At 41.3% G+C, this 16,196-nt stretch overlaps 1 protein-coding gene across 1 annotated transcript in view; it reads left to right on the top strand.

The window, feature by feature from the left end:
- MAP3K15 (mitogen-activated protein kinase kinase kinase 15) overlaps positions 1-16,196 on the top strand; it is a 144,849-nt gene that overhangs the window by 84,896 nt on the left and 43,757 nt on the right. The window contains exons 7-11 of the mRNA XM_061407999.1: positions 5,035-5,205; positions 9,625-9,737; positions 10,201-10,360; positions 14,065-14,215; positions 15,071-15,178. Coding sequence (XP_061263983.1) covers positions 5,035-5,205; positions 9,625-9,737; positions 10,201-10,360; positions 14,065-14,215; positions 15,071-15,178 — 703 coding nt within the window. The remainder of the gene's footprint in view (positions 1-5,034; positions 5,206-9,624; positions 9,738-10,200; positions 10,361-14,064; positions 14,216-15,070; positions 15,179-16,196) is intronic.

Consider the following 16,196-nt stretch of genomic DNA (forward strand, 5'->3'; position numbering starts at 1 on the left):
CCTTCATACTGTTCTCCATGGGGGCTGTACCGATTTACATTCCCACCAACAGGGTAGGAGGGTTCCTTTTTCTTTACACCCTCTCCAACATGTATTGCTTGTAGCTTTTTTTGATTATAGCCGTTCTATCTGCTGTGAGGTGATACCTCATTGTAGTTTTGATTTGTATTTTTCTGATAATGAATGATTTTGAGCATATTTTCATGTGCTTTTTTCACCATCTATCTGTTCTTTGGAGAAATGTCTATTTAGGTTGGTTTGATTTTTTTAAAGACTACTTAATAGTTGATTGTGTACTTCATCTGTTTTTTCTTTTTGTGATGATAGTGGCCCTTGATGATCATTTCCTAGATCCATTATTTGGTTAGAAGTTGTAAAATAGTGATATTTGAATTTTATAATTAATTCCTGAGTTAGTAGCACAAATACTTTATTTATGAAGAGAAATTTTCCCTCATCAATGACTTGATTACAGTTTGTATGGGAAAAGGAAGCTGTATGCTTAATTTCGTCTGGGTCATTTTTCAAAAACAGTGAATTGGTTTGTTAGCATCCTCTAAGAGTGACCAGTGAGGTTTTATAAGATCTTTATGAACTCATAATTTCAGTGATAATTAATGTATTTCAATGCTTTATAGTTATTTTTCTTCTTAATGCTCAAATTGTCCCCTCTTTAGCCAAAAGCTTTCATTCAAGTTGGCTCCTGAGTCTTTGATAAGAGTTTAGTAGCTTCTTTGTTTCTTTGTGGGTTAAGATGTTCCAGGATCGTCTTAGACATATGTTGAATCAGTGATTCTTTCACGGAGTCCTGGTTTCTTTAGTGAGAGATGAAGTTTACGGATCCCAGTCAGGGCTTGAAGGTTCTTGTTGCTACTGAGTTGGTCATTGCTTTGGACCTTTTTGGTAGATAGAACTGGGGAGACCACCTCATGAATTCCTACTGATATTCCAATTCAAATTTAGGACTATAGGATTTTTGCTTCTTTGATTTTGTATTTATTTCTCCTATGCCAAAAATTCTGGTTCTTAATGATACTAAATTAATATTTTTGTATTCTTTTTCAAAACACCAGTACTGTCTCATCACCTGGACTTACCAGGTGGCTCAGTGGTAAAGAATCTGCCTGCCAATGCAGGAGACACAGGTTTGACCCCTGGGTTGGGATGATCCCCTAGAGGAGGAAATGGCAAGCCACTCCAGTATTCTTGCCTGGGAAATTCCATAGGCAGAGGAGCCTGGCAAAGAGTCAGACACGACTGAGCACACACATACACTATTATCACTTACATAGTATGATTCAGATCAGATCAGATCAGTCGCTCAGTCGTGTCCGACTCTTTGCGACCCCATGAATCGCAGCACGCCAGGCCTCCCTGTCCATCACCAACTCCCGGATTTCACTCAGACTCATGTCCATCGAGTCAGTGATGCCATCCAGCCATCTCATCCTCTGTCGTCCCCTTCTCCTCCTGCCCCCAATCCCTCCCAGCATCAGAATCTTTTCCAATGAGTCAACTCTTCCCATGAGGTGGCCACAGTACTGGAGTTTCAGCTTTAGCATCATGCCTTCCAAAGAAATCCCAGGGCTGATCTCCTTCAGAATGGACTGGTTGGATCTCCTTGCAGTCCAAGGGACTCTCAAGAGTCTTCTCCAACACCACAGTTCCAAAGCATCAATTCTTCGGCACTCAGCCTTCTTCACAGTCCAACTCTCACATCCATACATGACCACAGGAAAAACCATAGCCTTGACTAGATGGACCTTTGTTGGCAAAGTAATGTCTCTGCTTTTGAATATGCTATCTAGGTTGGTCATAACTTTCCTTCCAAGGAGTAAGCGTCTTTTAATTTCATGGCTGCAGTCACCATCTGTGGTGATTTGGGAGCCCAGAAAAATAAAGTCTGCCACTGTTACCACTGTTTCCCCATCTATTTCCCATGAAGTGATGGGACCGGATGCCATGATCTTGGTTTCCGAATGTTGAGCTTTAAGCCAACTTTTTCACTCTCCACTTTCACTTTCATCAAGAGGCTTTTTAGTTCCTCTTCACTTTCTTCCATAAGGGTGGTGTCATCTCCATATCTGAGGTTATTGATATTTCTCTCGGCAATCTTGATTCCAGCTTGTGTTTCTTCCAGTCCATCGTTTCTCATGATGTACTCTGCATATAAGTTAAATAAACAGGGTGACAATATACAGCCTTGACGTACTCCTTTTCGTATTTGGAACCAGTCTGTTGTTCCATGTCCAGTTCTAACTGTTGCTTCCTGACCTGCATACAGATTTCTCAAGAGGCAGGTCAGGTGGTCTGGTATTCCCATCTCTTTCAGAATTTTCCACAGTTTATTGTGATCCACACAGTCAAAGGCTTTGGTATAGTCAATAAAGCAGAAATAGATGTTTTTCTGGAACTCTCTTGCTTTTTCCGTGATCCAGCAGATGTTGGCAATTGGATCTCTGGTTCCTCTGCCTTTTCTAAAACCAGCTTGAACATCAGGAAGTTCACGGTTCACATATTGCTGAAGCCTGGCTTGGAGAATTTTGAGCATTACTTTGCTAGCATGTGACATGAGTGCAATTGTGTGGTAGTTTGAGCATTCTTTGGCATTGCCTTTCTTTGGGATTGGAATGAAAACTGACCTTTTCCAGTCCTGTGGCCACTGCTGAGTTTTCCAAATTTGCTGGCGTATTTCATGCAGCACTTTCACAGCATCATCATTCAGGATTTGGAATAGCTCAACTGGAATTCCATCACCTCCACTAGCTTTGTTCGTAGCATTGCTTCCTAAGGCCCACTTGACTTCACAGTCCAGGATGTCTGGCTCTAGGTGAGGGATCACACCATCGTGACTATCTGTGTCATGAAGATCTTTTTGGACAGTTCTTCTGTGTATTCTCACCACCTCTTCTTAATATCATCTGCTTCTGTTAGGAAGCATTTCTGTCCTTTATTGAGCCCATCTTTACATGAAATGTTCCCTTGGTATCTCTCATTTTCTTGAAGAGATCTCTAGCCTTTCCCATTCTATTGTTTTCCTCTTTTTCTTTGCATTGATCACTGAGGAAAGCTTATCTTACCTCTCCTTGCTATTCTTTGGAACTCTGCATTCAGATGTTTATATCTTTCCTTTTCTCCTTTGCTTTTCGCTTCTCTTCTTTTCACAGCTATTTGTAAGGCCTCCGCAAACAGCCATTTTGCTTTTTTGCATTTCTTTTCCATGCGGATGGTCTTGATCCCTGTCTCCTGTACAATGTCATGAACCTCATTCCATAGTTCATCAGGCACTCTATCTATCACATCTAGGCCCTTAAATCTATTTCTCACATCCACTGTATAATCATAAGGGATTTGATTTAGGTCATACCTGAATGGTCTAGTGGTTTTCCCTACTTTCTTCAATTTAAGTCTGAATTTGGCAATAAGGAGTTCATGGTCTGAGCCACAGTCAGCTCCTGGTCTTGTTTTTGCTGACTGTATAGAGCTTCTCCATCTTTTTCTGCAAAGAATATAATCAATCTGATTTTGGTGTTGACCATCTGGTGATGTCCATGTGTAGAGTCTTCTCTTGTGTTGTTGGAAGAGGGTGTTTGTTAATGACCAGTGCATTTTCTTGGCAAAACTCTATTAGCCTTTGCCCTGCTTCATTCTGTATTCCAAGGCCAAATAGTATGATTACTGGAAACTATATAAGATTTCTTTGCATTTATATTTTTTCCTTAGGTTATATCCTCTTAGGAAAATACAATTGGATTGTTGTGTTTGTAAATCATGTGATAAATTAGTTTCTCTTTTGTGGGTAAGCTGTCAACCAGATGCATAAGTCCATTTGTTTTGCCCCAGCCACAAATTCAGATAGTATGTTCATTAGCAAACTCTCTTTTTCGGCAAAATTTTAAGAATTGTCTCATTTTTAAAAAGAATCATGTAAAAATCTTATGTAGTTTCAAAGCCAAATTCCAAGATGTATTAATGGAACTTTCTATCTGTCTCTGCCCCCTTCATCATGTTTTTTTTTTTTTCCCCTCAACCTATCAGTAGCCATTTTTCTTCCCTTTTTATTTTCCATTTTGAAGAAATGAAAGGAGATACATTTATTGTTCACATCCCCTCCTTTTTAAATAAAAAGGTAGCATTCTCTGCACAGTATTCAACACCTTGCTCTCTTGTCTTAACAGGATGTTCTGGAGACTTCTCCATAGCAGTATTACATAGAAGTTGCTTCATTTCTTTTTAGAAATGTTTAATATTTTATATTATAATATGAATAGCATTAACCATCATTGACTTACTCAGTCCTCACTACTGATGGACTGTGCTTCCAAACCTTCATAGGAACACTTTTAATATTTCACAGCCACAAACTCAAGATATTTTGTGGCAAAAAAAAATGTAACAGCTGTCTAAGGAATCCATTTCTTGTGTATAAAATGAGAATTTTACCATACAATGTACTAATAAAGAAGACTGTGATCTGTGAATATATAAATAATTTCTGATTCTGATGAGTATAACAGGAATTACTGGTGGGGCCATTCCATGTTTGAGGATGGCAAGACATTTCAGGTCAAGAAATGCCCAGATATATTTCTAAATTCATCTTGGCTTTCTGAATTTGGGGACCCTGCCACTTTTCCAAAGGAACCTTGTGTCAGACTATCTCATCCTCATGATTCAGGCTTAGCTTCTGAAATCTTTACTCTCCATCCAGCAACAGGAGGATGCCATATTATTTTTTTTCTGTCTTTCCAAATACATTGATCTGCATACACTTTCATCCACAGTCTAGGTCTAACTTAGAAAAGATCAGGTAAAGGACTGAGTATGATTTAATGAGACTTACTGGTGTGAATCTTAAGCACTTGTTTCATTTGAATATGAAAAATGAAAGATAATTAAAATTTTTTTCCTGTTAAAGTACAGCATCCTTGCACCAGCCTTTCACAGAATGAATGCATATATAGATATAGACATAGATATGTACACTCTGTGTCTTGAGTCAGACGTTTGTCATCTTATCACTGAATCTTTCAGGAGAAACAGCGCAGGTGATCGTGAGAAGGCCCTGCAGGTCATGCTCCAGGTTCTGCAGAGCTGTGACCACCCGGCCCCTGACATGTTCTGCCTCTGTGGGAGGATCTACAAGGACGTCTTCTTAGATTCAGACTGCAAAGATGATGCCAGCAGAGACAGCGCCATTGAATGGTAAACCAGCCGCCTTCGTCAGTAACACATGCATCTTTGTAAAGAATAGAATTACACAAGTTCAGGGTCCAGGTCTTTTCCCTACATATGTGTATCTGCCTGTTTGCTGGCAGTAAGAAAGATTCCATACACATGGTCTGGGAATTTCCAGATTCTTTTTTCCAAAAGGAAACCATTAGAAACAGCATTTTCTGCTGGTGACACTCTTCTCACAAGTTCATGCATTTATAGGGGCAAGGAAGCTCAGCACCCTCCTTCCCAGCTCCTCCTTCCAGAACCTTGTTCCACCACCATCATGGCATTATCCTCTCAGTGAGCTGTTCATTTCTTATTCATTTATTCATTCAACAAATGTTTTCTGAGGGTTTACTGCATGTCAGGAACTCTTCTACATGATAGGGATAAATAGCAGATCTGAAGCCACACCTTAATGGACCTTGCATTGCTGGTAAGGAAAGTCAGACAAACAAATACAGTAAAATAGAATATCAGCTGATGGTGAGGGCTTTGGGGAAAAGTTAATCAGGGACAAGGGAAGGGAGGGTTGGGAGTTGTCAGCAGTTTTATATAGGATGCTCAGTGAAAGTGAATAAAGTGTAGGTGGTGAGGGAATGAGCCTTGCAGATAACTGTGTTCCAAAAGTGGGGTGGGGGACAGCAAGAACAAGAGCTGAGGGGGGTCTCCTCAGCAAAGACCCTGAGGAGGAAGCATGCCGAGTATGTACAAGGATGATGAGGCAGGAGCGAGGAGGAGAGTGGCAGGAAATGCAAAAGAAGACTGTTTTACTCAGAGTGAGATGATGCAGTGCTGGAATGTTCTGAGCAGAGGAGTGACAAAATCTGAGCTGCATTTTAACCAGAAGACTCTCATGGTTATGCAAAGAATACATGTTAGGGGGTGTGTCAGCTATCATTTACTGCATAACAAGCATCTCCAAAACCTAGTGGCTTAACACAAGGGTTTATGATTTCTCATGGTTCTGTGGATTGCCCAGGCAGTTCCTCTGTCGATTCTAGTCCTGAAGTGCTGAACTCATCCCTAAGGTTGTAGTCATCTGGAGAGTCAGCAGGGTTGAAAGGTCCAGGATACTCACATGTAACAGCTGGTGCCAGCTGTTGGTGGGAGCCTCCATTCTCTAGCAGTGGTTTTAGTACTGCAAGACCAACTCCCTTACATGGTGGACAGCATTCTAACAGAGTGAATGTGGAAACCAGAAAGCTTCTCAAGGCTCAGGAACTCTCACAAAAGTTCTGCCACATGTTCTTGATCAAAGCCAACCACATGGTCAGCCCAGATTCAAAGAGGTGGAGACACAGATTCCACCTGTGAGAGGGAAACATGACAAAGGCATGTGCTTAGTGGTTTGGCAGGGGTTGTGGTTATTAAGTAACCTACCACGTGGATGAGGGCTGACACAGAACAGTTAGAACCTCAGAGAAAAGCTGATGGTAGCTTGAACCAGGGTAGTAATGATGAAAACAGTGAGATGTCAGAACCTGGGTGTATTTGAGATAAGAGCGCACAGCCTACATCATCCATTTCCATCGCAAGAGCTTTTGGTACCGCTGTTTGGTCTCATTTCATTCTGACTGCTCCCTTTCCCCCTCCTCTTTGCTTTCCTTCTATACAGATTGGACTCTGTCCTCTCCCCTCTTCTCTCCATCTACGCTGTTCCCTGGTAATCCCAGTCACTCCCACACTTTGGACTATAGTCAGTCTCCAGCCCAGCCCCTATCCTAAGCTTTGGCCCCACATTGCCCCACTCTTTGCTTACCTATTCTTTCAAGCTGGTGCTGGTATTCAAGACTCAACATATCTAAGACTGAGTTATTCCCTCCTCTCCATAAGGGATGGCTTCCATTGTCTTGCTCTCTTACCACCATTGTTTAGCCATCTCCGCATGCACATTTGCTTAATGTTTGGTGACCTTCACTTACTTATCTCCCCATACAGTCATTTCCCAATTCCAGCCCTTCTGTGAGTCTTCACTTCCTCCCTAACCATCCTTTCCCATCAATACCGCCCTCAGTTGGTGCCATTTTTTTTTTTAACTTTCTTGCCAGGAATGTTCTTACAGTATCTCAGGTAGGTTCTCTGCTTGGTGTCTGTAAAGTGAATCCTTCATAGATTAATAGCTTACTTTTCCTGAAGCTCAAAGACCCGAAATACCTCTCCACTCCCTACTAAATACAACTTCAAACTCGTAGATCACTGTTCTGGGTGCTCTGCAGACTTTCTCCAGCCTGCCCCTACCCCTGTTTCTCACTACTTGATATATGTCCACATAAACTGGAGTTCCTTAGGAGCTCCCCAAACTCCCATCTCTGCTCCTGCCATTTTCTGTCTGGGGATTCCCTTTCTAAATCGCTGCTGTTACAATTCTGTCCATCTTCATGCCACATCTCAAGCCTCTCTGTCTCCTGTGAGTCCCTCTAGATGGATTTGTGTGGTTTTAGGTTATTTGCCACACTCATGAAAATTAGTATTTTCACTAATTGTGTGTAGATCTTACCTCTTTCATGGTATAGGTTCTTAGAGGGTGGGGATCTTCTTTTAGTCTTAGTTAATCCCCAGTAGCACCCAGTGCACTGCATGGTCAAGAGGAATCATTCGGGGTGTTGAAGGGAAGGGAAACGGAGGAAAATAATTGGCAGGGGCAAAATAAGAAGCTGTGGTCCCACCACCGTGGCCAGGAATTCAACCCCCAGGTCAGGAAATGATGGCCTGTGGCTCCTTCAAGGAAGTCATCAGAGCCCTCTCCATGCAGTTTGGAAGGTAGTGCTGTGGGTATAGGAGCATGTGAAGCTTGATTTTCTGGTCAAGGCATGCTGGCTCTGGTCAGGCCATGGGGATCGTCTCTCTCTCAGAGATGTGGAACGTGAGGCCCAGGGAGGCAGGGGGCCAGTCCAAGGTCATGGGGCTGGACAGACACAAGCCTGGGACTGCAGTCTTGACTCCAAATTAGAGACTTGTATGTCCCCAAGCTGGGCCTGTTTGATTTGTGGATAAGAAACAGAGAAATCACCCCTCTGCCCTCTTCCCAGATAGCTTTCTATAATAAAAGAAAAGGGAAAAAAAAGTCACATATAGTAGGATATGGAATTTAAAATCCCCAAAACATACCAGGAGTAGGAGGGAGAGAAGGTTCAATTTTATTGGAATTTTGTTGACTGGGGTTGGAAGAACTTTCTTGATGTCTTCGGCTCCACTTGAGGGTACTTGTATCATGCCACAAAGTTCACAGAATCAGATTTTAACTGATTTCATGACATGATCAGATTTAACCGATAGGTTCTCCCTTTCACAGTGAATGTTTTGTTGGTGTTGAATCCTCCTGTTGTCACATGAGTGATAAAATCACTCCTGGTTTACAAAAAGACATTTTTGTGTCATTACTTCATTGGTCAGATTCTTTTTTCCCTGATGTTGATATTCATACTTGATCATGGAAGAGAAATACATTTTTTTATGTGTAGACAAAGGATAAATAAGAAAATTTTAAATGGCATGGTGAACCTTTCAGTGTAAAAATGGCACTCACAGTTTAGGGTCTTGTTCTTTATCCTAATGTAAACCATCACTGCCCCTTCTCTCACTTTATGCCACTGCTCTTTGGGATCCAACATTTTGGCAGAACTGCTTCTTACATGAAAAAATAATTCCATTTTGTGATACAAACAAACAGACGGCCTACAGAGAAAGGGCCTATACCTGTTGAGATTTCCGTGAAATAAAAAATGCTCAGTGTGCAAATGGAGTATAACTTTAAAAATGGTATGTTGACATTGTGGCTCACTTTAAGGGGTAGAATTATAATAGATTTTAAATTTCTTTTGTACACTTTAATGTACTTTCTTATTTTATACAATGACCACAGCTTTTCTCTAAAAGCTATAAATCTGATGAGGAAAGATTTTAAAACTCCCTAGGCAATGGCACTCCACTCCAGTACTCTTGCCTGAAAAGTCCCATGGACGGAGGAGCCTGGTAGGCTGCAGTCCCTGGGGTCGCAAAGAGTCGGACACGACTGAGCGACTTCAGTGTCACTTTTCACTTTCACGTGTTGGAGAAGTTAATAGCAACCCACTCCAGTGTTCTTGCCTGGAGAATCCCAGGGACGGGGGAGCCCGGTGAGCTGCCGTCTATGGGTTCACACAGAGTCGGACACGACTGAAGCGACTTAGCAGCAGCAGCAGCAGCAGCAGTGCTATTGTGTTGCTATTATGACATTTTTAAGAAGCTATCTGATTGGTGCATGTAGCTATCTGTAAAGATGGGCAGGGAGGGGCAAAGAGTTGGAAAACAAATTAGAACAGTAAAACTTTTCATGAGAAGGTTGATATGTGCTATTATTTACACTTTTTTCTTCTATTATAATAAGCTGATATAAAGGGAGTTTTGGTGCTTCTATAATTACAGGTATCGCAAAGGGTTTGCGCTCCAGCCATCTCTTTATTCAGGAATCAACCTTGCGGTATTGCTGATAGTTGCTGGACAACAATTTGAAACTTCCATGGAACTGAGGAAAATAGGTAAAGCTGTTCATGACCACACATGTTGATATGCTTTGACAACACAAGTCCAGCATTCAAAATTCTGCTCAAATAACCAGCATTAGGGGACTTCCCTGGTGGCTCAGTGGTAAAGAATCTGCCTGCCAATGAAGGAGATGTGAGTTTGACCTCTGGGTTGGGAAGATCCCCTGGAGAAGGAAATGACAACCCACTCCAATATTCTTGCCTTGGAAATTCCATGGACAGAGGAACCTGGCGGGCTACAGTCCGTGGAGTCGCAAGAGTCAAACAGAACTTAGCGACTAAACAACAACAAAAACAACCAGCATTATATCGCAAAGGGAACAGTTACTCTCTGATAGCACACATGAGGCTGCAGCCCAAATACAATGCCCAGTTTCTCCTCTATCTAAAGGCTTACATGTTATGATAGAAACTAGGAAGATTTGTCTTAACTTTATCTAAAATTCAAATTATTCAGGTGTCCGGCTGAACAGTTTGTTGGGAAGAAAAGGGAGCTTGGAGAAAATGAACAGCTACTGGGATGTAGGTCAGTTCTTCAGTGTCAGCATGTTGGCCAGTGATGTGGGGAAGGCTGTCCAGGCAGCAGAGAGGTTGTTCAGACTGAAACCTCCCGTCTGGTGAGTCACGCCTATGCATTTTTATCACCCATGTCAATATCCAGTCTTGTTCTGAAAAGTTAACCCAGGAGGAAAAGGTGTGAATGCAAAAAACAATAACAACTGCTGTGTTTTTCCTTCTGACTTCTTCATTAAAGCAAAGTTAAGGCAGAAAGGCTCACTTGGTTTTATGTGAAGGGAGGGAAAAACAGACAGACCCCCCACATAGAATATATCCTTACATGCTATGTCTCCAAGACAAAATCTCAGTCCCGTTAGTTTTTTCAGATCATGTAGGTTCTCAAGAGCAGAACATTCTTGGGTACCAGTCCATATTGTGCATTTGTGAGAAAGCAGATAGTAAAGCTCAAAGTACACCAAGTAAATTATTTTCATCACAAATGAAAGCGAACTAAAACACCCTTCATAGATATGGTCAGGAAAATGGAGGCCCAGCAGTGCCTCTAGTTAGCTCACTATGCAGCCATTAAAATGTGCAAGAAAGAATACTTGGAGACATGGAAATGTGTTCATGGTTTATCACTGAATAAGAAAAGCCAGATGCAGCATGTATTTTTTTCTATCAGTGACATTATCAGAATCACCTGTGTTGATTAAAACAGATTGCCAGGCCTAACCCTTAGGATTTCTGGTTCAGAGGGTAGGGTAGGGCCTGAGAATTTGCATTTAGAAATTACAAGCTAAAAAAAAGAAATTACAAGCTGACGCTGCTGGCCTGGGGGCCACACTTTGAGAACTACTGTTGTATATGGACTCATTTTCATTAAAAACCTCTGTTTCATGTGACTTGGAGGAGGGTCTGGGAGAGTTGGGCAATAGTTGATTTCCCAATAGACACTGCTAGAAACGTGGTTCTGCCATTGATTGCTATAGTCTCATAAAATCAATAGAGCTCAGCAGATATTTGTATAATGAATAAATGATGAGTCATGAATTTTCCCAAAAATATTGATAGTGGTTGTCTCAGGGAGGTAGCCGATGAAGAAGTTTTGAATCTGCTTTTTAAATCTGTCCTCTGATTTGTCTAAAATGCATTTGGATCACTTACATAATTAAAACATTTTTGTTTCTAATGGTCCATGTTTGTCTGTCCTCTTCTGTGTCTCCTCTCAGTGGGCCAGTCTGGACTCTAGGGGATAGGAATTTCAGTGGCCATACCTAGGGTTGACTGTGTTTCCTCCTCATCTAGAGGACTTAAATTTGATCCTGAAACCCTATGAACTTGCAAGTTTTCTGAGGCTGAGAGAACACAGAGGTAGGCTGAGTTTGCAGCTCTCCTGGAGTGGCCGCTATTTGAAGCACTCTAATGTTACGGTGTATTGCTGCATCTGTGGCAGACAGAGCTGACTCTCTGGAGATGAGCTCTGAGGCTTGAATACATTCCCATTACATCAGAACCTGGACTGACTTACAGTGTTCATACCTATTGTGTGTTCAAGACCACCCTGAGGTTCATGATTTGCTCAAAGAATTCATAGAATTCAGAAAATCTGTTATACCTGTGGCAGTGGTTTATTGCAGGGATACGGATTAGAATCAGCAAAGACAAGAGGCACTTAGGGCAGAGGTCAGGGGAGACCAGGAACAGGCTTCCAGTTGCCCTCTTCCAGTGGAGTTGTATGTAGTTGTTGTTACTTTAGTTGCTAAGTCGCCTCTGACTCTTTGCTACCCCAGGGACTGTAGCCCACCAGGCTCCTCTGTCCATGGGATTTCCCAGGCAAGAATACTGGAGTGGGTTGTCATTTCCTTCTCCAGGGGATCTTCCTGGCCCAGGAGTTGAACCCACATCTCCTGCATTGGCAGGTAGATTCTTCACTGCTGAGCCACCAGGAAAGCCCAGTGGAGTCATGTGGACAGTGCTTAACTCTCCCAGCAGTGATGTATGACAACGTGTACAAAGTATTGTCGACCAGGGAAACTCACTGAGCCTTGTTGTCCAGGGTTTTATTAATTGTTTTAAAAAATAACTTAAAAAAATTATTTTATTTATTTTAATATTACTTTATTTTGAATATTAATTATTTGAAATTAACTTTATTTGAATATTAATTTTATTTTTTAAATGTATTGAATGCTACTCCATTTTCCAGTCACTGTTTATTACATGCTATTTATTTTTATTTTTTAATATAAATTTGTTTATTTTAATTGGAGGCTAATTACTTTACAAATATTGTATTGGGTTTGCCATGCATTGACATGAATCTGCCACAGGTGTACATTTATTTTTGATAGTGCTGGATCTTCATTGCTGTGCGAATTCTTCCCTAGTTGCGGTGAGTGAGGGCTACTCTCTAGTTGCAGTGCACCGGGTTCTGTTGTGGAACTCAGGCTCTAGGCTCACGGGCTTCAGTAGTTGTGGTTCCTGGGCTCTAGCACACAGGCTCAGTAGCTGTGAAGCATGGCCTTAGTTGCTCCTTGGCATGTGGGCTTCCCACACCAGGAATCAAACCTGTGTCTCAGTTTTGATCCTGTGTAAAGAATCTGCAGGGGCAAACATGCAAATTCTTTACTACTGAGCCACCAGGGAAGTCCCAGGGTTTTTACTGAGGATCAGTTATGTAGGCATGAAGCACGCAGGTAGCTGACCTGAGTCCCCAGCCTCTCCAGAGATCACACTGATACAACATGGCCTAAGGCCTCCACTGTGAATCATAATGTTAGTGTAGACTAGCTGACCTGGCACAAGGCCTAAGGTGGACAAAGACTCTTATCAGGCAGGACATCCCAAGGGCTTAGAACTGATGCTTCAGAAGTCAATCAAAGGCCAGACCTTTCTCTGGAATATGTAGTTGGAAACCCAGGCCTGCCAAATTAATCCTTTACAACACCGTACCTTCCCAGGATAGCTCCAGACTTTATCCTCAAAGGGCAAAATAATGCTCTGATACTATCAGTGTAACCACCTCACCTCAACCCCATTCCCTACCAGAGAGGAGACCACCGCTGCCTGGCACCTATGTTTAAAAAGTTCAGTTTGCCTAAAGATAGTAAAGATGTGGTGAGACTGAAGACCTCATAAATTAAAGATCCACCAGGTCAGATTTGATTTTTTTTTTTTTTTTTTAGAGAGACCTTGAATTTAATATTAGTGATGGCCAGAGGTCAAAGAGGAAATAGGGTAGGAAGGAAACTGGCCTGGCTATAGAAGAGAAACATGAGGGATCCTTTCAGATGGAAATTTCTTCTGTCTTGACTGTGTCGATGTCAATATCCTGATTGTGATACTGTTCTAGAATTTTGCATGATGTTACGATTGGTATAAACCAGGCCAAGGATACATGGGATCTCTCTGTATTGTTTCTTACAACTATATATAAATCTATAATTGTCTTGTTCAAAAAGAAAAAGACACTGAGTTTGAAATTTTGTCATTTTGCAGTTCCTTTGAACTTCAAACCACTTGCTCTTGTTAATTAAGATAGCAAATGTTTGCCAGTCTTTGTGCTTTGAACAAGATGTACCAAAATTGAGTTCTAGCCCAATGTTAGTAAAAAGACATGTTCTATGATTTTGTTGGACAAGCTTATTTTGCTCCATTTGGGTTTCTTGTAATTAAGTATGTGGCTGCCAAATGATTAAGAAGTACCCGCTATGCAATATGAATTTAAGAAATAAAGCTTTGGTGAAACTTCTTTTAAAGGGAGGAGGATTGAATACTGTTTCCTTGGAAATCTAATTTACTGATATTGTGGTCTTTCCAGGTACCTGCGGTCATTAGTTCAGAACTTGTTGTTAATTCAGCGTTTCAAGAAACCCCTTATTGAACATTCACCCAGGCAAGAACGGCTGAACTTCTGGCTAGATATAATTTTTGAGGCAACAAATGAAGTTACTAATGGACTCAGATTTCCAGTAAGAAACGCTAAATCTTGAAGATAAAATAAAAAAGAATGTGGGATTGGTACTGTCAAATTATTGAATACTCTGAAAGGAAGAAAACTTTAGAATAATTGAAAATGTTAAGAGATTCATCAATCTTATGCAAAGTCAGCCAGTGAGAGATCAACTCACTAGAAAAGGTTGGCTATATCCTTTAAAATAGTGGTTCTCAACTAGGAGTGATTTTTGTCCCCAGAGGGCATTTGGCAATGTCTAGAGACAGTTTGGTTGTCATGGCTGTGGGGAAGGTTTTGCGACTGGCAGCTAGTGGGGTGGAGGCCAAGGATGCCACTAAACCTCCCACAAAGATGACACAGCTTCCTGCCCCCAACACACAATTACCCAGCTCCAAATGTCCATAGTGTTGCAGGGGAGAAACTCAATTCCACAACAGTGCAGCACTAATAGTACAATTTTGAAGTTTTACTGCTCCTCTCCTCCTCTCCCTCAGCACAATAAAATGTAACTCATGGACTCTCACTTCATCCTGCGTCCTCTTGCATTTTTTGCAGACTTGGGTACCTACCTGTGGATCCTCCAGTTTACTTCCTCATTTCTCTCAGAAACTGTAGCCTTCCTTGTTCTTCTCTGTTACCTCCTTGGGCAAGCTGTTCTTGGCCATAATAAACAATGTTATCTAATGAACAAGTGTCCCCCACGCCACCATTATTCTTCCTTATTTTCTATATGTTCCCTTATTACATATCCACCAGTAGGTGCTCAGAGAGGGTCTGTGGAGTCCGTCCAGAGCTCCCCACTTGCTCACTGGGCAGGGTGAGCTCTGTGACATGTTCCCGTGCATCACAAGAATCTGTTCTCTTCTTTTAGGTGCTGGTGATAGAACCAACCAAAGTCTACCAGCCTTCTTATGTCTCCATAAACAGCGAAGCTGAGGAGAGGACCGTTTCTCTGTGGCATGTCTCACCCACGGAAATGGTAAGAGAACAATCATAAACAGCTCTCTGTTTATTCTGTATCATCTAGTTAAAAATTCAGTTTTCATGTAGGAGAGTTAACTATATTGTAGTACTTGAAAGAACAGGCACCTGTGCTTAACTTCTGAGTGACAGAAGTATATCAGAGAGTGTAATCACAGTTGGAAAAAGGAAGCAAGATATATATAAATGTGTGTGTGTGTGTAAGTATTTGTATTATATGGTACCCATATGTGTATATGTGTGTATATATATGAATGAATGCAAGCTTGTTGATAAAGAAGTTAAAACACGAGGACGTGGATAAGGAATAAAGTAAAAATCCCTTCAGATCCCCCAAACCTGTTCTGTATTCCAGCCAGTGATGATTTGATGGATGTCCATGTATGCTTTTCTCTAAGCTCAGTTATATATGTATACTGTGTGTACATATATCCGTTATATACATAATATACATATAGACAGCATGAGAAGCATTTTCATTAAAGTGAGATCACATGGTGAGATTTGTTACTTTGCAGCTTACCCTTTTTAAGTGATGCGTACACCATGGAAAGTTTTCATATGGCACACAGTGATCCACCTGATCTTTTAAAATGTAAAATCCCCTATATTCCCATGTCACAGTGGTGCATTTCTGAGTATTCATGAGCCATAGTTTATTTTACCACTTTGCTGCTAATGCACACTTAGGTTTCAATTTTGCATTCTAGCCTATTGTAAATACACTGGTGCACATCCTGGCAGTTACATCCTACCATGCACATGTAGATTTTTCAGGAGCAAAGAGTCGAAGAATTGTACCTGCTGGATTCAAGACTACATATGTTTAAAATTCAATAGCTACTGTCCAACTTGTACCATTCCAGTTCATACTCAACACCAGCAATGCAGGAGAGAAAACATTTTCATTGCCCCTTAAAGATATAACACAAATGCTGGGCCAGGCCTCATGTTTTGTTTCATGAGGTATATTTTCATCTCTATGTGTCCAAAGTACTTCATCACAGTTTTTCTTT

Source organism: Bos javanicus, chromosome X, assembly GCF_032452875.1.
Source record: "Bos javanicus breed banteng chromosome X, ARS-OSU_banteng_1.0, whole genome shotgun sequence".
NCBI classification, from domain to species: domain Eukaryota; kingdom Metazoa; phylum Chordata; class Mammalia; order Artiodactyla; family Bovidae; genus Bos; species Bos javanicus.